This window comes from Festucalex cinctus, chromosome 4 (genome assembly GCF_051991245.1).
Source record: "Festucalex cinctus isolate MCC-2025b chromosome 4, RoL_Fcin_1.0, whole genome shotgun sequence".
NCBI lineage: Eukaryota > Metazoa > Chordata > Actinopteri > Syngnathiformes > Syngnathidae > Festucalex > Festucalex cinctus.
This window is the reverse complement of record NC_135414.1, coordinates 26,442,401-26,457,937: the sequence shown is the minus strand read 5'-3', so window position 1 is coordinate 26,457,937 and position 15,537 is coordinate 26,442,401. Positions and strand designations below refer to the sequence as shown.

At 37.7% G+C, this 15,537-nt stretch overlaps 2 protein-coding genes across 4 annotated transcripts; both read right to left on the bottom strand.

Annotated features, from left to right (window-relative positions):
- Positions 1–617: 617 nt before the first annotated feature.
- Positions 618–8,577, bottom strand: vps26a (VPS26, retromer complex component A). 3 transcript variants are annotated; one of them, XM_077519958.1, is made up of 10 exons: positions 8,415–8,577; positions 8,118–8,163; positions 6,013–6,162; positions 5,082–5,157; positions 3,891–4,047; positions 3,608–3,772; positions 3,427–3,533; positions 3,160–3,261; positions 1,999–2,108; positions 618–1,923 (listed from the first exon to the last, which is right to left on the bottom strand). In XM_077519958.1, the coding sequence occupies exons 2-10, from the start codon at positions 8,130–8,132 to the stop codon at positions 1,789–1,791; spliced, it is 1,017 nt and encodes a 338-aa protein (XP_077376084.1). In that variant the 5' UTR covers positions 8,133–8,163; positions 8,415–8,577; the 3' UTR covers positions 618–1,788. The 3 variants fall into 3 exon arrangements, with proteins under 3 accessions (XP_077376084.1, XP_077376085.1, XP_077376086.1); XM_077519959.1 differs by lacking the exons at positions 8,118–8,163; positions 8,415–8,577 and adding an exon at positions 7,266–7,429; XM_077519960.1 differs by lacking the exons at positions 8,118–8,163; positions 8,415–8,577 and adding an exon at positions 6,644–6,680.
- Positions 8,578–9,080: 503 nt separating this feature from the next.
- srgn (serglycin) lies at positions 9,081–13,808 on the bottom strand. Its single transcript, XM_077519962.1, has 4 exons — positions 13,641–13,808; positions 11,919–12,060; positions 10,167–10,336; positions 9,081–10,095 (listed from the first exon to the last, which is right to left on the bottom strand). The coding sequence occupies exons 1-4, from the start codon at positions 13,693–13,695 to the stop codon at positions 9,986–9,988; spliced, it is 477 nt and encodes a 158-aa protein (XP_077376088.1). The 5' UTR covers positions 13,696–13,808; the 3' UTR covers positions 9,081–9,985.
- Positions 13,809–15,537: the final 1,729 nt, after the last annotated feature.

Here is a 15,537-nt window from a genome sequence, read left to right as displayed (position 1 = left end):
ATACGTGTAGGTGTCCACAAATGTGCCTGTGTTAAAAGTAGTGACAAATAAAATAATCTTACCCAAATATTTACATAAGACTAATATTTTTTTTAGATCATGCCTTTGTGGAAAATATTTATGAACGATATGGCAGTGTATTGACTTAGGGGACTAATGGCTGTGGTGATTTATAAATCGGCATATTTTGACACATCCCGCTAAGTACATTTTGCATATTTAATTAGGTCGGTCTTCAGCCCAGCCAATCCGATTACTTTTACGGCTCACCAAAAGAAGGCGGGCTCATAGCGGTAAGATTTTCATGAATGTATATTTATGGAAAAAAAAAAAAAAAAGTAATGTTGAAGTTTGTATTACTCAATCCACCTTATTTAGCATGTAGCCTGCGATTTCAAATAAAATTAGCGCAAAAGGGGTTACCGATCCACAAATACCCTTTTGATTATACTTTAACCATTTTCTATTTATCTATAATAAATTACTCCATATATTGCCAATATAAATTTGCTTTATTCGATTCATTTTTAGTATTAAGGATTTTATGTATATACTGTACATTCACTGTTCTTATGATTTGTTGTGAAAGGATAACATGCAAATAAGTGAGGACAGCGTTTTGTTTTGTTTTTTAACCTTTGCAGAAGAAACAGCCAAGATGATTGAAGAAAGAAAACAACTTGCACGTTTCCCAAATTTAGGGATAAAATTCATATTGAACTCTTGAGTGAAGCGACATAAACTCAACAATGGACATGAGTGTTGAAATCCATGGAGTCATGACTTTGCAGTTTGCACATTAGACAGCACACATAATTCCAGTAAAACATTATGTAATACAGTATATAAATGGCAATCGAGTTTCCCATTGCACATAAAGTGGACATTTTAGCACCTTTGTGCAGCACAGAGCTTTTGGACTAATTCCCCACACACGGGTTTGCTGACATCATAGAACCGTTTCAATGTCTTAGCATCACAGTGGAATACAGTGGCAGATTTTTAGAGGACGAGAAGTGCTTGTTAACAGCAGACTTGAGCATAATTATTACATTGAATGGTATTATTGGAAAACATTAGGCCCACACGCAAATAAAAACTGCCATGTATGTCTACGTGAGAGCAGATGCAGACCAAAATGTCCAACAAATTTACGAATAGAATTTATCATCCAGACAGAAACCCAAAACTGTGGAAACCACATCAAACACCTATAGAGTTTGAAATGTATTCATCTATAAAGAGTTGCTATCAGAACATATAAGAGTGCAATCTGAAAACTATTGATGAAAGTGGAAACAAATCCAATGATGGCCATTTGTATCTCAATTTCAAACACAGGTGACATCTCGGAAGAAAGAGCAGCTTTTTACAAGACTTGCTTACGAGTGACGGTGCCTCCCTACAAGATGGCTCACCAAGAGTGCTGTAGTGTCATTGTGGTTGAAAGGTCACATATTGTAAGAAAGCACAACCCAACAGTGTATCTTATTGGATGGTTCCACACTAGATGATTCAAGCGAATGAAATCCTGTTAGCAAAAAAAAAAAAAAAAAAGGTGTGAGCAATTGCCATCTTCTTTTTCCTTGTCATGTCAGCCTGTCGTCAGGAATTCAGCAGAACGCGATTGCGGTGGCATGCCGGGAGAAGGACAGCTCACGTTCAAGGCTGATGTCGTTTGTGTGTGTGTTCATGTATAAAGTCCAAGCAGACAGTGGGACAGCTGTCACACCTCCGGCTGCTCGGCAGTGTGATTCCGGTTGTGTGCGTATGCGTTTTGGTTTCAGTTCATGGCTTTGCTTTGCCCTCACATCTCGGCTGCTCCTCATTAACAGGCTGAGTTTGCGAATCGGGAGATTCATAGCGCTGGTGGAAGTTTCGTTTTCTCATCTTCTCTGGAGCTTTCCTCCATAAAACAATCTCCTGAGGACACGGACAAATACATAGCCATGAGTGGGACCTGGTGGCAGATTGAAAAGCCGTATGCAGATGATTTACCTGCTGCTTAAAGTATCTTCTATCTTCTTCGTCAACTAACACCAAATTCAGGAAGTAACGGACAGAGAACTTCTTGTTGACGTCTCTCATGGTGGTTGTCAAGTCGTAGCCTGGTCAAAAAACATGAAATCATACATAGTAAAGACGGGCACAAAAACTACTGCTCGATTATTTATTTCTTAAAGTCAGTCCCTGTCAAGGTTATTTTAGTTAACTAAAATTAACACACACAAAAAAAAATCGTTAACGAAATAAAGTAAAAAACAACAACTTTTTAACAAACGAAAACTAACAGAAACTACATTTTATGTTTACAAAACTAACTAGAATTATAAAGAAAATGTTGTTCGTTTTAGCCTTTGGTAATTATTTTAATGCATAAGCCTTTGGGGATTTTAGGTAGATTTATTTTGATATTAACTGGAATAAGGACGTTTGAAAGTGTGTCACACAGAAGTGACGTCATCTAGCAGCAGCCAATAGAAAAGTACCTAGATGACGTCGCTTCCATGGTGTTTTTTCAAAATATTGCGCACAAGTAGTGCATTTAAAAAAATAAATAAATAAATAAAGCTAATACTGAAACTAAAACTAAACATTTATTACATAACTAAAACTAATAAAAACCAACAGAACCACCCAGAGAAATAATTAAAACTAACTAAATTTAAAAAACAAAACTTAAAATGAAATCAAAACTAACTAAAATTAAAAATTCCAAAACTATAATAAGCCTGGTCCCTGTAAAGTGAAAATAAATGTCAAAAAGATCATAACATATTACAACTGACTTGCAGTTAGCGGTGACTGGTCTATAAAAATCATTGAATGGTTTAGATCCTGAATACATTAAAGAAATGTGAATGGAATAAATCTGCAGACTCGGGTCAATTAGTGACGCCAGGAGCTCTAAGAAAACATGGTGACACTGCATTTAGCTGTTATGCTGCATGTAAAAATAGGAGAAATCATTTTATAGCCTTCACGACAAGGCTAGTCTGGTGTCAGTTACAATTATCATCTTGAAGGCTTGCGCTGTTGATTCAGGCTGGCTAAAAAGGACATTGCAATGAATCCTGATTCAACTAAATTAAAAGTCTTGCTGTTATATGGCACTACTCGTGCGTATTAAAAGACAGACAAAAGGAAAAGTGAAGTTACCCGCTAGAAAGAGTCTGATGGGGATCGACTCTCCTTTAACCGGCGCTCCGTCCATGATCTCATACTTGGCGACCGTATCCGTCTCCGTTGTCGTACTGGGACCTGCGTGGGTAAACAACAACAGTATGCACAGTTGACAGAGAACATCCAAATCGAACATGGAATGTCAATGTCACTATATGTTACACTTTTCATAACAAAGAAACTGAGACGCAAACACACAAAAAAACGTGCTTCGGTGTTTTAACGTGAACATTGAATGCTCACCAATGCCCGTTATCTCCTTCTTGATGAGCTGCAGCTCCATGTGTTGAATCTTGATCCGGACCAGCAAGAAGTAAATCTTCCCAACAATGACATCCTTTAGATGGTACCTAGTCACGGGACACGTGGACAGAAGTTGTTTAAGCTTAAAAAAAAACAGTGATTCTATTGGCACTCGTCTTACTTGGATTTATTATATTCAAACTCGATGTGAAGGCAGTCCTCTATGCCGACCTCCATCTTGATGGAGTTGTTTATGTCCGGGTAGGTGGCCAGCTGGTGAACAATCAGCTCGTACTCCTTGACCAGATCTGACAGTCGACGAACTATTGTCACCCTGAGAAAATACCTACACGGACATGAAAGAGAAGCTTTGTTATTCGTCTGCTTGTTTGATCACCGTCACTAATTATACAGCTTCGAAAAAAAAAAGAAGAAAAAAAAAGATTCTCCTAATGGTGCCATGCCTCAGCCTGACGTTAGCTCCGGTGTACGACTCGTAGGGCTTCTCCACTTGCATGAACTCAAAGTCGTAGCTTCTGTTCTGGGTGAGCTCTCCCGGCAACGCCAACTCTTTCACCAGATCCACAAACTCGTGGGTGTTGCTTTTGTCCGAGAACAGTTCTGAAATCAAGAGGAAGAGATTGTAGTCTTTAGCTACAAACCATGAGGGAGCGTTTTATTTTTTTTATTATGTTGTATTTGTAGGTTAAACGTGTTAGGGTTGTTGATAATATAGTAAGTAGTAAAGTGACACACTGCGTTGCTTTTTAAGTTTTTACTTTTAGATTGCCTGGCAAAACCTAATCAAACACCTGATTTAAAGACAAACATATTTTGTAACTGTTAACTCTTTGACTACCACACGTTCTCCCCCCCCCCCCCCCCCCCCAAAAAAAAAAGACAATTTCAAGCATTTTTAACTCATCTTTCAAGACAAACATACTATTGTGTGCTATATGACTGTATAAATATGGTGGATACCATATGAAAGATTTGATTCCATTCTCTAAGAAAAAAAAAATATGATTCAACCTTATTCCGTTCTTTAGTCATCACCATTTGAAAATAGGTAGTTTGAGTGACACCGAGTAAAAACATGGAGAAAACGAGCTTTTTGTGAAAAGATACATTTTCTGCACAACAGTAACTTTGAGGCGAATATATATTTTTTTGTTTAGTGACGCTCTGTGAATTATATTTAATGGGACAAAGACTTTGATCATTCACGTCATCCTTGAAAACGTTTGATTTCATCAGATTTGTCATGTTTCATTGTAATTTCATATACCGGCAGCCCATTGAAAAAAAAGATACAATGCTGCCATCTGCTGGCCATAGCTAGTGGGTGTTTTTTATTTATTTTTTTCTGCTCACTCGTGAAACCAGAGCTACCCAAGATATTGCGCTGCCCATTGAGGAAGAAAAAACCCCCAAACCAAAACAAAAAAAACTAGTTGACGTCAATTAACGTTAATGGCAGTACTTGTTGGGATTTCTTTTAACGTAAATTAAAGTTAACGGCAGGGATAGAGTTAACAAAAGCGATATATTCATACAGGCCACACTCGCTGTCACATGACAACTAGACCCTACCATGTTTTATTCAACAGCCAGGTGAGTGGTGATGGCAAATTAAATATACATATCATGCTCACCGATCTGTCCGACAAACTCAATGCGGATGCCCTGGTGCTCCAGTCGTTTTCCTCCCTGCTTCACATTCAGATTCACCTACAGGACAAAAGTTTCCTATGGTGACTCTTTTGTGCTTGTTGTGATGAAAATGCAAATGTAAAATTGCAGAGATAAATACGCTTTGTTCATATTTAAAGTCTATAACCTGACTAATATTTGCATTGACTGCCATCAACATATGAACAAAATAAGATATTATCCAGGGTGTTCCAAAATGGTTGACCCCAATTCGTAGGCCAATAATTTTGACAATTTTCGTTGGAATGACCTCAAATTTTCACAGCTTGTGTAGAAACGTTTCAAGTTTTTGCATGTAACGTTTGGCATTTCTATCTTTTCAGGTTATGCAATGCCGTTCACTTCAAAAGAAAAGGCATTTTGCGTGTTAAGAGTATGCTCGGACTCAGTCACCGAAGACAGTGCAGCGTGCATTCTTCACAAATTTTGCAAAGAAGGCACCAACTACAAAACAATTTAGGACTTGGCACCAAAAATTTCAAGGAAAGGGCCCTTATTGGCACGAGCTTGAATACCGACTCGACGTGTGCAGAGTCACAGGCGGCGCTCATATTGAACATTTATGAAAATCTGTCATAGAACCAACAAATATTTGCACTTTTCTATGTAAATTTAAACAATAAAACTTATGACCTTCAACATAAAGTGTATTTAGTTTCATTAAGATCCATCAACGAGTTTCTGAGATATGGGCATTTAGAATGGGGTCAACCATTTTGGCATTTTGGTTGTGGCCAAATTTGAGTGAGTGATTGAGCGAGCGTGCTTTCATGATAATAATGCAAGGAATATTTGAAGGAATGAAAAAAAAACTGGATGTAAAGTCACTGATCAATAAAAAATGAACAAAAGTCACGTGACAGATCAGGTTACCTTGCCGGACACAGATTCGCCGTCATAGAACATATAATGTTTCTCCAGCTTTCCATCTTCTGTCTTGAGTTCAGCTATCTTCCGGCTGTCTGCATCATTGAGCAGGACATCAATCTCACACACCGGCCCAAACAAACCCCCCAGGAAACTCTGGAAGCACAGTATACATACAACATTAGCGGCAACGCAATAAAGGGAATAAGATAATCCGAGCTTGAGTTTTAGAATGCTGACAAATATGTGACTTTTGAGGACTGAGAAATATGTAGTACTCAGTTGTGGAGAAATCTGGAGAAAATGTGACGCGCAGTTAGCTAGCTGGCTAGGTCTACACCCCTATTCTTTTTGGACAGTATGCCTGCGTGGTCGGTTTAGAGCGCCTCGTTGTTGCAGTATGGGAAAACCCTGTGACATTCCAACGTTTAAACATTTTCATAGTTGTGTGGGCATAAAGATGCTAGACGAACTAACTGGCTTACATCTACTCCTTTGCAAGTAATCATGCACTCATGACAAATACTCTTCAACTAATTTAAAGCAAAAGCGTGCTAATGCTAATAGCACATCAGCTGATAGGCGTGTACAGTCACGCTTTTTCTGGTCAAAACAACAACAAAACACGCATTATTACCACACGCTAACAATTAGCATCTTCATCAGCCCTCCTACACACAAACCATGCAATGTCTCAACAGGATGTCAGGAATCTACAATCACTGCTTGGAGTAGGAGGGGGCGTGGTTATTCCAACAACTACACATGTCCATCAAAGATTTTGCAATGTTTAAAAACAAAACAAAAAAAAACCTCACTCCTACTAAGTATATGGGGACTGTTTTAGAATGCATATTAGGTCTCTTCGGCTGAGTTAAAACCTCGTCAAAATGCATTTGCATTTCCAATCGGAAAATAAATGACAGTGAACCATCGTGTTATTTGTGACGCTTGACACAACTTTTTGACAGCGAACAGCGCACTAGTGACATTAGCTAGCAAGCACAAGTGGACAATCATGCCCTCTTTTAACTAGCAGTAGTGAGTTACTTCTAAGCAACAAACCAGCACAGGCGGCCTCGCACTTTGCTAACTCGACAAGCCCTACTAGCTTCTCTGTCAGCTTTAAAAAGCAGCAAACGGTCACTTTCAAGTCAAACCGGAAGCGCTCATCCACGCTGCATTTTCATTGATAAAAAACTCTTTTTTTTGCTACATGGTAAGAAATGCACAAGGCCACTGGTCGCATTCCCACTCACCATCTCGGCCGTCAAGTAGACACTTGAAGCTAACAGCTTATTAGCTTCGCTCAGTTTTAGCCCGTGCGCGTGCGCGTGCGCGTGAACCGGGCGCCGCGCTCACGAGAATGGTGGTCACGTGACGCTGGTCAGGTGGCTGTAGGCGTAGCCGAGAACCTCACGTGATTGTAGAACAGATCCCAAACAGGCGCTTGCTGTGATTTTCATTTCGGTAAATATTATATAATACTTTTGCATTTACATCTCTGATTATTACGATTTTTGAAAACGGCAATTAAAGATGTAGTGGACCCACTTGACGGTCAAATGTATTTTTTTTTTTTAATGTTTTTTTTTCTTTTTTGTTTTTTTTATTTTAAACCAGGTTTAACGAGGAAGTCAACCCAAAAAATCTCTTTATACTATTTGCTCACACTAGTCTAAACATTCTGATTAATGTGTGGATTATGAGTTAAGCAGCGAAATCCACCCTTTTTTATCCATCACATGCGGTAGCCATTTTCCCGCTTGCTGTTGACGGAATATGACGTCACATTTGCTCAGGTCAGGTATAAACAACCAATCACGGGTCGTCTTCAGAAAACGGGTGAGCTGTGATTGGTTGTTACCATGAGCCTCCTGATTCTTTTTTTTGTTTGTTTGTTTTTTATTTAAACTCCGATATTACACATATTGAGCTACTCATAAATAAAATATAGCCTCATAGAATTTTAGTATCTGGTTGACATGAACCAACGCTGATTGAAAAATGTATATTGATTCAAAAAATTTATTTTAGAAATAAGCACATGATGTACAGGATTGCGCTTCGTTTTTAACTGAATACACAGGCAAATAAAGGGGTGATCTTACCTTTGGCCATCCCATGACCTGCAGAGGATCTGATTGATGCAAATTTCTGTGGACCATATGACATGTAGAATATTGTAAAATGTTCAGAGGGATCTTAAAATAATGGCCCAAGTCCTACTTTGCTCTGCTAAAAGCAGCTACATCGTTAGTTAATCAGATCATTTAATTTGACCAATGACATGAATCAGTATTTTCTTCATTTTTTCATGTTTTTTTGGGGGAAAAAAATGGGGCCATTATTTTAGAAAGGTGATATGTCGATCAGCTTTTCTTTCTTTTATTTTTAGATTTTCTTACGGATGGAGTCCAGCAGTTCAGGTGAAAGTATTGTGTCCAATGATGAGCTGATATCTTCCTGGACCTCAGTGTTTTAAAAATTAAGGAGCTAATCATCAATTTCAGACAAATAAAGAAACACCCACATGTAAACATTATTCATATTGAAGAAGTTGAGCTTGTTGAATCACAAAAATGCCTTAGAACTGTATTTGACTTGATAAGATGTGGTCATAAAGAGATGTCTGTGATACTTTATTATGTTTTTTTTTTTTTTTTTTTTACAAGGCTTTTAATAAAAAAGCCCTTTGAACTTTCGACCGTCAACTAGTGGTACTATTTTTTTTTTTTTTGAAATCTGAGTATTTACAGAGATATGATATGTGTTGCATGAATTTAGATGTTTTTCTGCTTAAAATTGGTTATTTGCAATATATTCTTTCACATTTTTTAAATTCATTTATCTCATGAAATCATTCATTTACTGTAAACAATTACAACAAATATCAGTACTATAAACATTTTAACATTTTATTGGAGATGTAATTAAATTATATATAATGTGAATCATATTGTATTATCAAAATAAAATATTTTTCATACATACTAGCCTCCTGGGTGAGGTTTGCATGTTCTCCCCTATGCCTGCTTTGGTATTCTCGGATGTGATGTGACCAATAAGCCAAACTCTTTTCAGGATTTAATCTTGCTTTAAAACACAAAATACATACTTTGAATATGACTCAATTCCCATCTTTTCCTGAGGGGATTAATTTTGTTGGGCAAGATTGTCATGTTAAGTCTTGCACAGCTGAAACTCTCTTAAAAGTATTACACAATCCTTTCTGGATGTAAAGTGACTATAAAGCCTTACAGGAAATTGCAGTGCACTATGTTTTTACAGGTCTGACAAGCTCATTAAAAATATTAATTTAAACATATCCTCCCGACTACCAGCAATTCAAATTTGTCCTCTGTAGTGGACCTTTTTAAACCTGAATATCTCTCACCCAGTGCATGCGATTGAATTTATAGAGGACATTCAGAGCTTTCCAATGATACCAAAATGTGTAGGGGTGGCGCTTTGCTACCTTTGATTGCATCATAAAAGAAAATGGCTTCCCTCAGTGCAAGCACTTTTTTGGGAAGAGGAAAATTAAATGTATAACTTTTTTATTGAACAAATTTAGGCTTTAAATGTTGTTAGCATGTTTTCTATAAGACTCTTAAGAACACATTACAGTATTGTTTGAATTATTTTAACTGTATTTAAGCCTAGCATTTAAGTTTAAAAAATGTCCTCTGTAGTGGACACAACATAGCTTAAAAATAAAACCTTTTTTTTTTTTTTTTTAATTCTTTTGCAGTATTCCAGTTACTTCACAAAGATTGGGGAATATCAAAATAAACATGATTGGACAATATTTTTTTTCCTGGTAGTCAGGAGGATATTACATTATATATTCTATTATTCTTTTCACATAAAGCACAGCTCCAACCAGGAGCAGCGTCAATACATTTGTGGCCACCAGGTAGTAATTGCAGTAGATTTTTAGTATGACGTCGTATGCAGTGTAGACAGGTTGTCAACTCTACAACTGCAGGAAATGGTCCTCCTGCATTTCCCTCTCAGCTGCTCTGTCCTGGTCCTGCCAAGAAATGCCGAAGACCCGCCTCAAGGCCTCTGACTGTCGCCGTCCATCTAGAAGCAAACAGATCCGAAATCAGCTGTATTCAAGTACAGCGATGGAGGGGTTCCAAATTGAAACTCACCGGATCGATCCAAGGACTCACCAGAGCCCATCTCTGGTTCGGTATTCGTATCAAACGAATAGTCCATCCAGAATGGACCGGCAGACCCCTCAGAACCTGAACCGTCCTCGGGCTGCACAACATCAGTGGACTCGCTTGTCGAACCTTCTTCCTCCACTGGCAGCCCATCACTGGAAATAACAATCACAGTCAGGCATATTTGTCCGATTGAATTAGGGATTCTAAGTCAATCAATTGTCATCATTACTGCTGCAAATATGCCATATTGATACAGAAGTTCTGTTATCCTCATTCTAGTTGTTTTAAAGTCATATTTGTTTACACAGCAAATGGTTAATTATTTCCTCAGTCACACATGCGTTAAACTACCGCTCTGTCAGTCTACTTTCTTGTTCTTTACCAGATGTGGCCACTTTAAATCAAACAAAATGTGCTCAAGTGTGCCACATTCGCTCATATTAAACAATAGACCAGAAATGGCAGCCCACCATGCGTCACAGACCACTTCCTGTCGACGCTTCCCTTTGGCTTCCTGTTCAAGGCGAGCTGACAAACGTGAACGCCGCTACTCTGTGTTTAGGAAAAGGGTTGCCAGATGAGGGGAAAAAAAAAAAGAAGCTGGCAACAATGACATTTGACTGAAAACTATTGACACCGCTATACAACATGTCACCGTCTTCCATCAGTAGCTGACCTAAAACACATTTTCCATGACAGATAAATATGCGTTGCGCGTCAGTGATTTCAACACTCAAGCAACTACCGGTACATGAAATGTGATTTAAAGTATTCATGTCGTAGTTTCCGCTGAGGTGATAAAACTGACATGATCTGTGTCATTTCAGAAGAACCCCAAAGAGGAAATGAGAGTAAGAACACAGACCCAATAATCACATACTGAAACCTCGGGTATTGCACAAATACGACATGAAAGACACGCACTTGTTTGTGACATTTAGGTGACTTTTTTTTCATGTGAAGAAAGCCAACAAAGTGCTGACTAACTTAATGCGGTAAGCGTACAAATACCCATCACAGTCCTTTAACTACGTACAGTGGTGCCTCGATATACTTGGAATTTGTTTTGTGACCACTATCATAATACAAAACACTAATGTCAAATCCTCTTTCCCCATTAAAATGAATAGAAATGACATTTGTCCAGCCAAACAAAATAAAATACGTTTGTGTAGCACTCTGTAATATAATTGTACTTTATAAAAGTAAAGTATCATCAGAATGTAAAGAAATAAAGAGATTGTGCTTTAGGATGAAATAATTACAGATCCCTGGTATGTGCAACTTGGCCACCGGGGGGCAGTATAATACAGTCATGACACAAATGGACTGAAGAAGACTTTCATAAGTACTTTAAGTGACTGTGAATTATCGATTGCTATTTACGGCAACTATCTATGCGATTTGTTAGCTCATCTATAGCGTTTTGCATTGTGTGCTAGCATTAAGCTAGGATTAAGATAGCGCTACAATGCATGTGTGTCTATGTGCACTCAGCAGACTCTTTACCAGAGTGAGATCTAACACAAGCTGTATTATGCGTATGGCCTCCACGTGCCTGTATGCACTCCCTACACCAACTGGGCATGCTCCTACAATGTTGCTGAATTTTTTTTTTTTTACCCCTTCTCATGTACGTCACCAAATACCGGTAAGTGTCACTGTGGTGCAGTGCAATTGCAGACAACCACAAATTACTACTACAATAATAACCCGTGACTAATGAATACTTACAGGTACTGTGCACTGGAAGCAGGCAGTTTGGTCGGCAGGTCTGTACTCCACTCCATCTGTGGACTTTGTTGAGTCACGCAGTTGGCACGGTCGCCCTCAGGTCGGCACTTGACAAACTTATACACGGCAGTTTTGGGCGCTCCTAAAATAAAACCCCAAAAAGGATTATATATATTGTAATATATATATATTTTTTTAAATGAAACATGGAGTGTTTCAGGAGATTACAACACGACTGCAACAGGATAAAGTAACAGCCTGGTGGAGGAAGTGATTCCGACATTGCGTTTTCTCAATAGTTGGCGCTTGTCTGTCTTTAACAAGTAAATTCAGCAAATTGGCTCTTAATGAAAAGCATCAACTGGAAACTGTGGGTGTTGGTGTTTCAAGGAATATCTTTTTGTTCACTCCAATTTGGAATTGAAATCAAATCAAACGCATGATGTCATGATCATGTAACTCCTGAGGGTTTAATGTCACGTCTGACTAAAATTTACGTTGGAACACCCACAATAAAACAAGTAAAGCATTTGATCTTTTTAGTGCAGGCCTTCACAAACATATTCAGCTCCAACTACATTACATGTGTAGTTCCTTGCCGAGACAAAAGCTTAGCAAAAACAAACTATAGCGCCAAGAAATACTGTACATAAAATGAATGATAAAGATGACAACAGACATGAATTACAATAGCCTAAACGTGAATAAAAAATGGACAATAGCTTAGTTACTAATAAAAAAGTGATATGGGAACCATTTTGTGTATGGCAATCGGCTAACCACTCACAGTACCTGTACATGTACAATCTTTTGAGTGGCTCATGAATGTATTAATTTATGTATAAGTATCATTAAATGAATTATATACAAATTCAAATATAGATCATGGCAACTAGGTGTGTGCATTGCCTAGTATCTGGCGATTTGATCCGTATCACGATTCAGAGGTCACGATTCGATTGGATACCGATTAATCCCGATACGATATCTGTAAGTTGATTAGTTTGATTTTTTTTTTTTTACTCAAATTTAGAAACTACTCATCAGTAAACATAATGAATCAATTCGATAATTGCGCACTGTAATATTGTGATATATTGCCAAATCGATTTTTCTTAACACCCCTAATAGCTAATAATAATAATAATAATATTAATAATAATAATAATAATAAATATTGCTGGTCTTTAAAAAAGAAAAAAAGAAAAAAAAAGGTGATCTTATTAATATGCAATATGAGCTGTACACATGGTGGACCATAAGTTTTTATACATTTATACATGTATCTTTTTAGGGTATCTGAAACATGAAAAAGAACATGTTGAGAAACTTTAAAATGTTTTTCTTTTTATTGTATGTTTCAAATCATATCCTCTGTACGCAAATGTAGGCCCACCCTGTGTCTAGGGAGAATCAAATTCAAACAACATGAAGATTATTTTGAATTTTTTTTTTAAAATTGACTTTCCTTCTATCCCAAATTTCTTAAGTACTTTTCTGTATTGTGCCTTTATAGACAGAAATGGACTACAACTTGTACCCTTCAAAGTAACGCTCACTGTGAAACAATAAACTCAAGTTGGTGTTTTTTCTTTCTTTTTTTTAACACCCGGTTACAAAAGTACCCTGGCCTGTACCAGAAACAGCCTGTTAATACAACTTTTTCTGTCACAAATAAAAGCCTCCACTATCATGTTAAGACCAGTAATAATTCCAAACTACCTTCTGCGTGTAGAGCCACGAGGCAGCAGGCCGCGATGAAGAGGGTCCAAGCCATATTCTCAGTTTCAGGACACAACAATAAAAGAGAACAAAAACACTTCTTTCCAGGGCTGACGACTGAGATCAAATGCCTGACACATGCACACAAACATGCTCACGTACACTCATAAACACACTCCCCAGACTCAGCTCAGCCCTCTGACTGCGTCATGGTTTCCTCAAGTATTCTTGTGTTAAAAAAAAAAAAAAAAAAAAAGTCCGTGAGCATCCTGAGTGGAAACTTTTACTTTCTCAAATCAAGATCTTATCTTCATCTAACTGCATGAAAGGAAATACCACACGATGTAATTTGGCTAACTAGTTTCAATTAAGGCTTAACTGGCCTGATAATGACAACATTGGGGAGGAGGAGAAAAAGGAGGAGATAAGTGCGTAATATGCACTGAATATGTTGTTGACATGTTACACAAGCGCAAAATAAATATAACAACCACTGATTTACAAATATCTCTATAAAGAAAATGTGGGAAAAAAAGTGCTATAGCAGGTTTATATCTGCTGATTGGATAAGATAAGATGTTCATGTATATTTTCAGGCCAATATCAGGAGTTTGAGGGTGTTTCAGTGGAATCAATGTGTCACAGTTTCTCTGTAAACGTCTACTCTGCAGTTGACCAATAGTGATTAATAGTAATTGATTGTCTACTTCTTCACTTTGTGGGAAAAAAAAAGTGGTGGTTCTCAAACAGGTCCTCTGACGTTGTTGCCACCCATTCAGACCACACTAGCAAACAACTGCAACTTTCACTGCAGTCTCATGAGGAAAACAAACTGTTGCTTGAACGCTCTTTTTTTTTTTTTTTTAATGAGGAATTAAAACAAAAATGGGAGTCTAATGTTCGAGTACAAATACAATCTAAGGTAAGAACCAGGCCATGGGAGGAAATGAGCTGCCAAACATTGAAGCCCCCGTGAAACGATGATCCACCTGCGACTTCCTGCGATTATAGGACAGTTGCCCAGTTTGACATCACGTGTGCTCAGGGCGCAAGTAACAACCAATCATGGCTCAGTTTGTGAACGTCACATGACCAAACTCGTTTACGTATTCTAAATAAATACCAAAAACATTCACAGATTCAAACTGTTGTATAATCATATGGTTTGGTGTCAGTATTACATCAATATTCCATTTTATTGTGATTAGTGTATGCTTGCTGTTTTTATTTATTTATTTTTGTCATTGCATATCATCCAACACCATTATTGGTATACTTCGTGTCTCTCGATCTCTCTTTTTCTTTAAATACATTGTTTCTAGTTTGCCTCTTACCCAAGCTGGTATTGTTCATTTTCATTATCATTGCTGGTATGAGCTTTTGATGTCATGTTAGTTAATTAACACGTTGTTTTAGTTCTGCTTTCAAAAACAGTTATTCTGTGTTCATGAAAACCGCCGTTGGTTACTGTAAGCTTGCAGGAAATTTTGTTTTGATATTGAGATTGGGGGTGGGACTTAATGTTTTTCTTCCTCCCACACTTTTTCAGGCTAACCATTGTTTGAAAAAAAAAAAAAAAAGATATTTTGTTGATTGCTGCCTGAAATAAATGAACAAATGATATGAAATGAATGAGTCCAACAGAGACATGACAAATGATTCCGTATCCTCCATTTTCCACAATGTCGCCGTCCACCTGTACATTCATCTTACCTTTCATCAGTCAGTCAAGCATTTGTCTCAGCTGACACATCAATACCAAGTCACAAGAAGCGGTAACATCAATTTTCTTCCGGAAATGACACATTATCTTGGATCAGGCACACACACATTTACTCATATCACAGCGTTACAGGACTAAACCGCTAAACCAAGAAATGAACCGCTAAACACAGCA

Excerpts from the sequence above, each read along its gene's own strand:
- vps26a (XM_077519958.1), bottom strand. Across the intron at positions 3,773-3,890 it reads GGAGCTAACGTCAGGCTGAG|GTATTTTCTCAGGGTGACAA; the intron begins GCATGGCACCAT and ends ATGTCCGTGTAG. Across the intron at positions 2,109-3,159 it reads CATCAGACTCTTTCTAGCGG|GCTACGACTTGACAACCACC; the intron begins GTAACTTCACTT and ends TTTTTTGACCAG.
- srgn (XM_077519962.1), bottom strand. The coding sequence starts at position 13,695 with ATGGCTTGGACCCTCTTCATCGCGGCCTGCTGCCTCGTGGCTCTACAC. Across the intron at positions 12,061-13,640 it reads CGTGGCTCTACACGCAGAAG|GAGCGCCCAAAACTGCCGTG; the intron begins GTAGTTTGGAAT and ends GTTTTATTTTAG. Across the intron at positions 10,337-11,918 it reads GCTTCCAGTGCACAGTACCT|TGATGGGCTGCCAGTGGAGG; the intron begins GTAAGTATTCAT and ends TGTTATTTCCAG.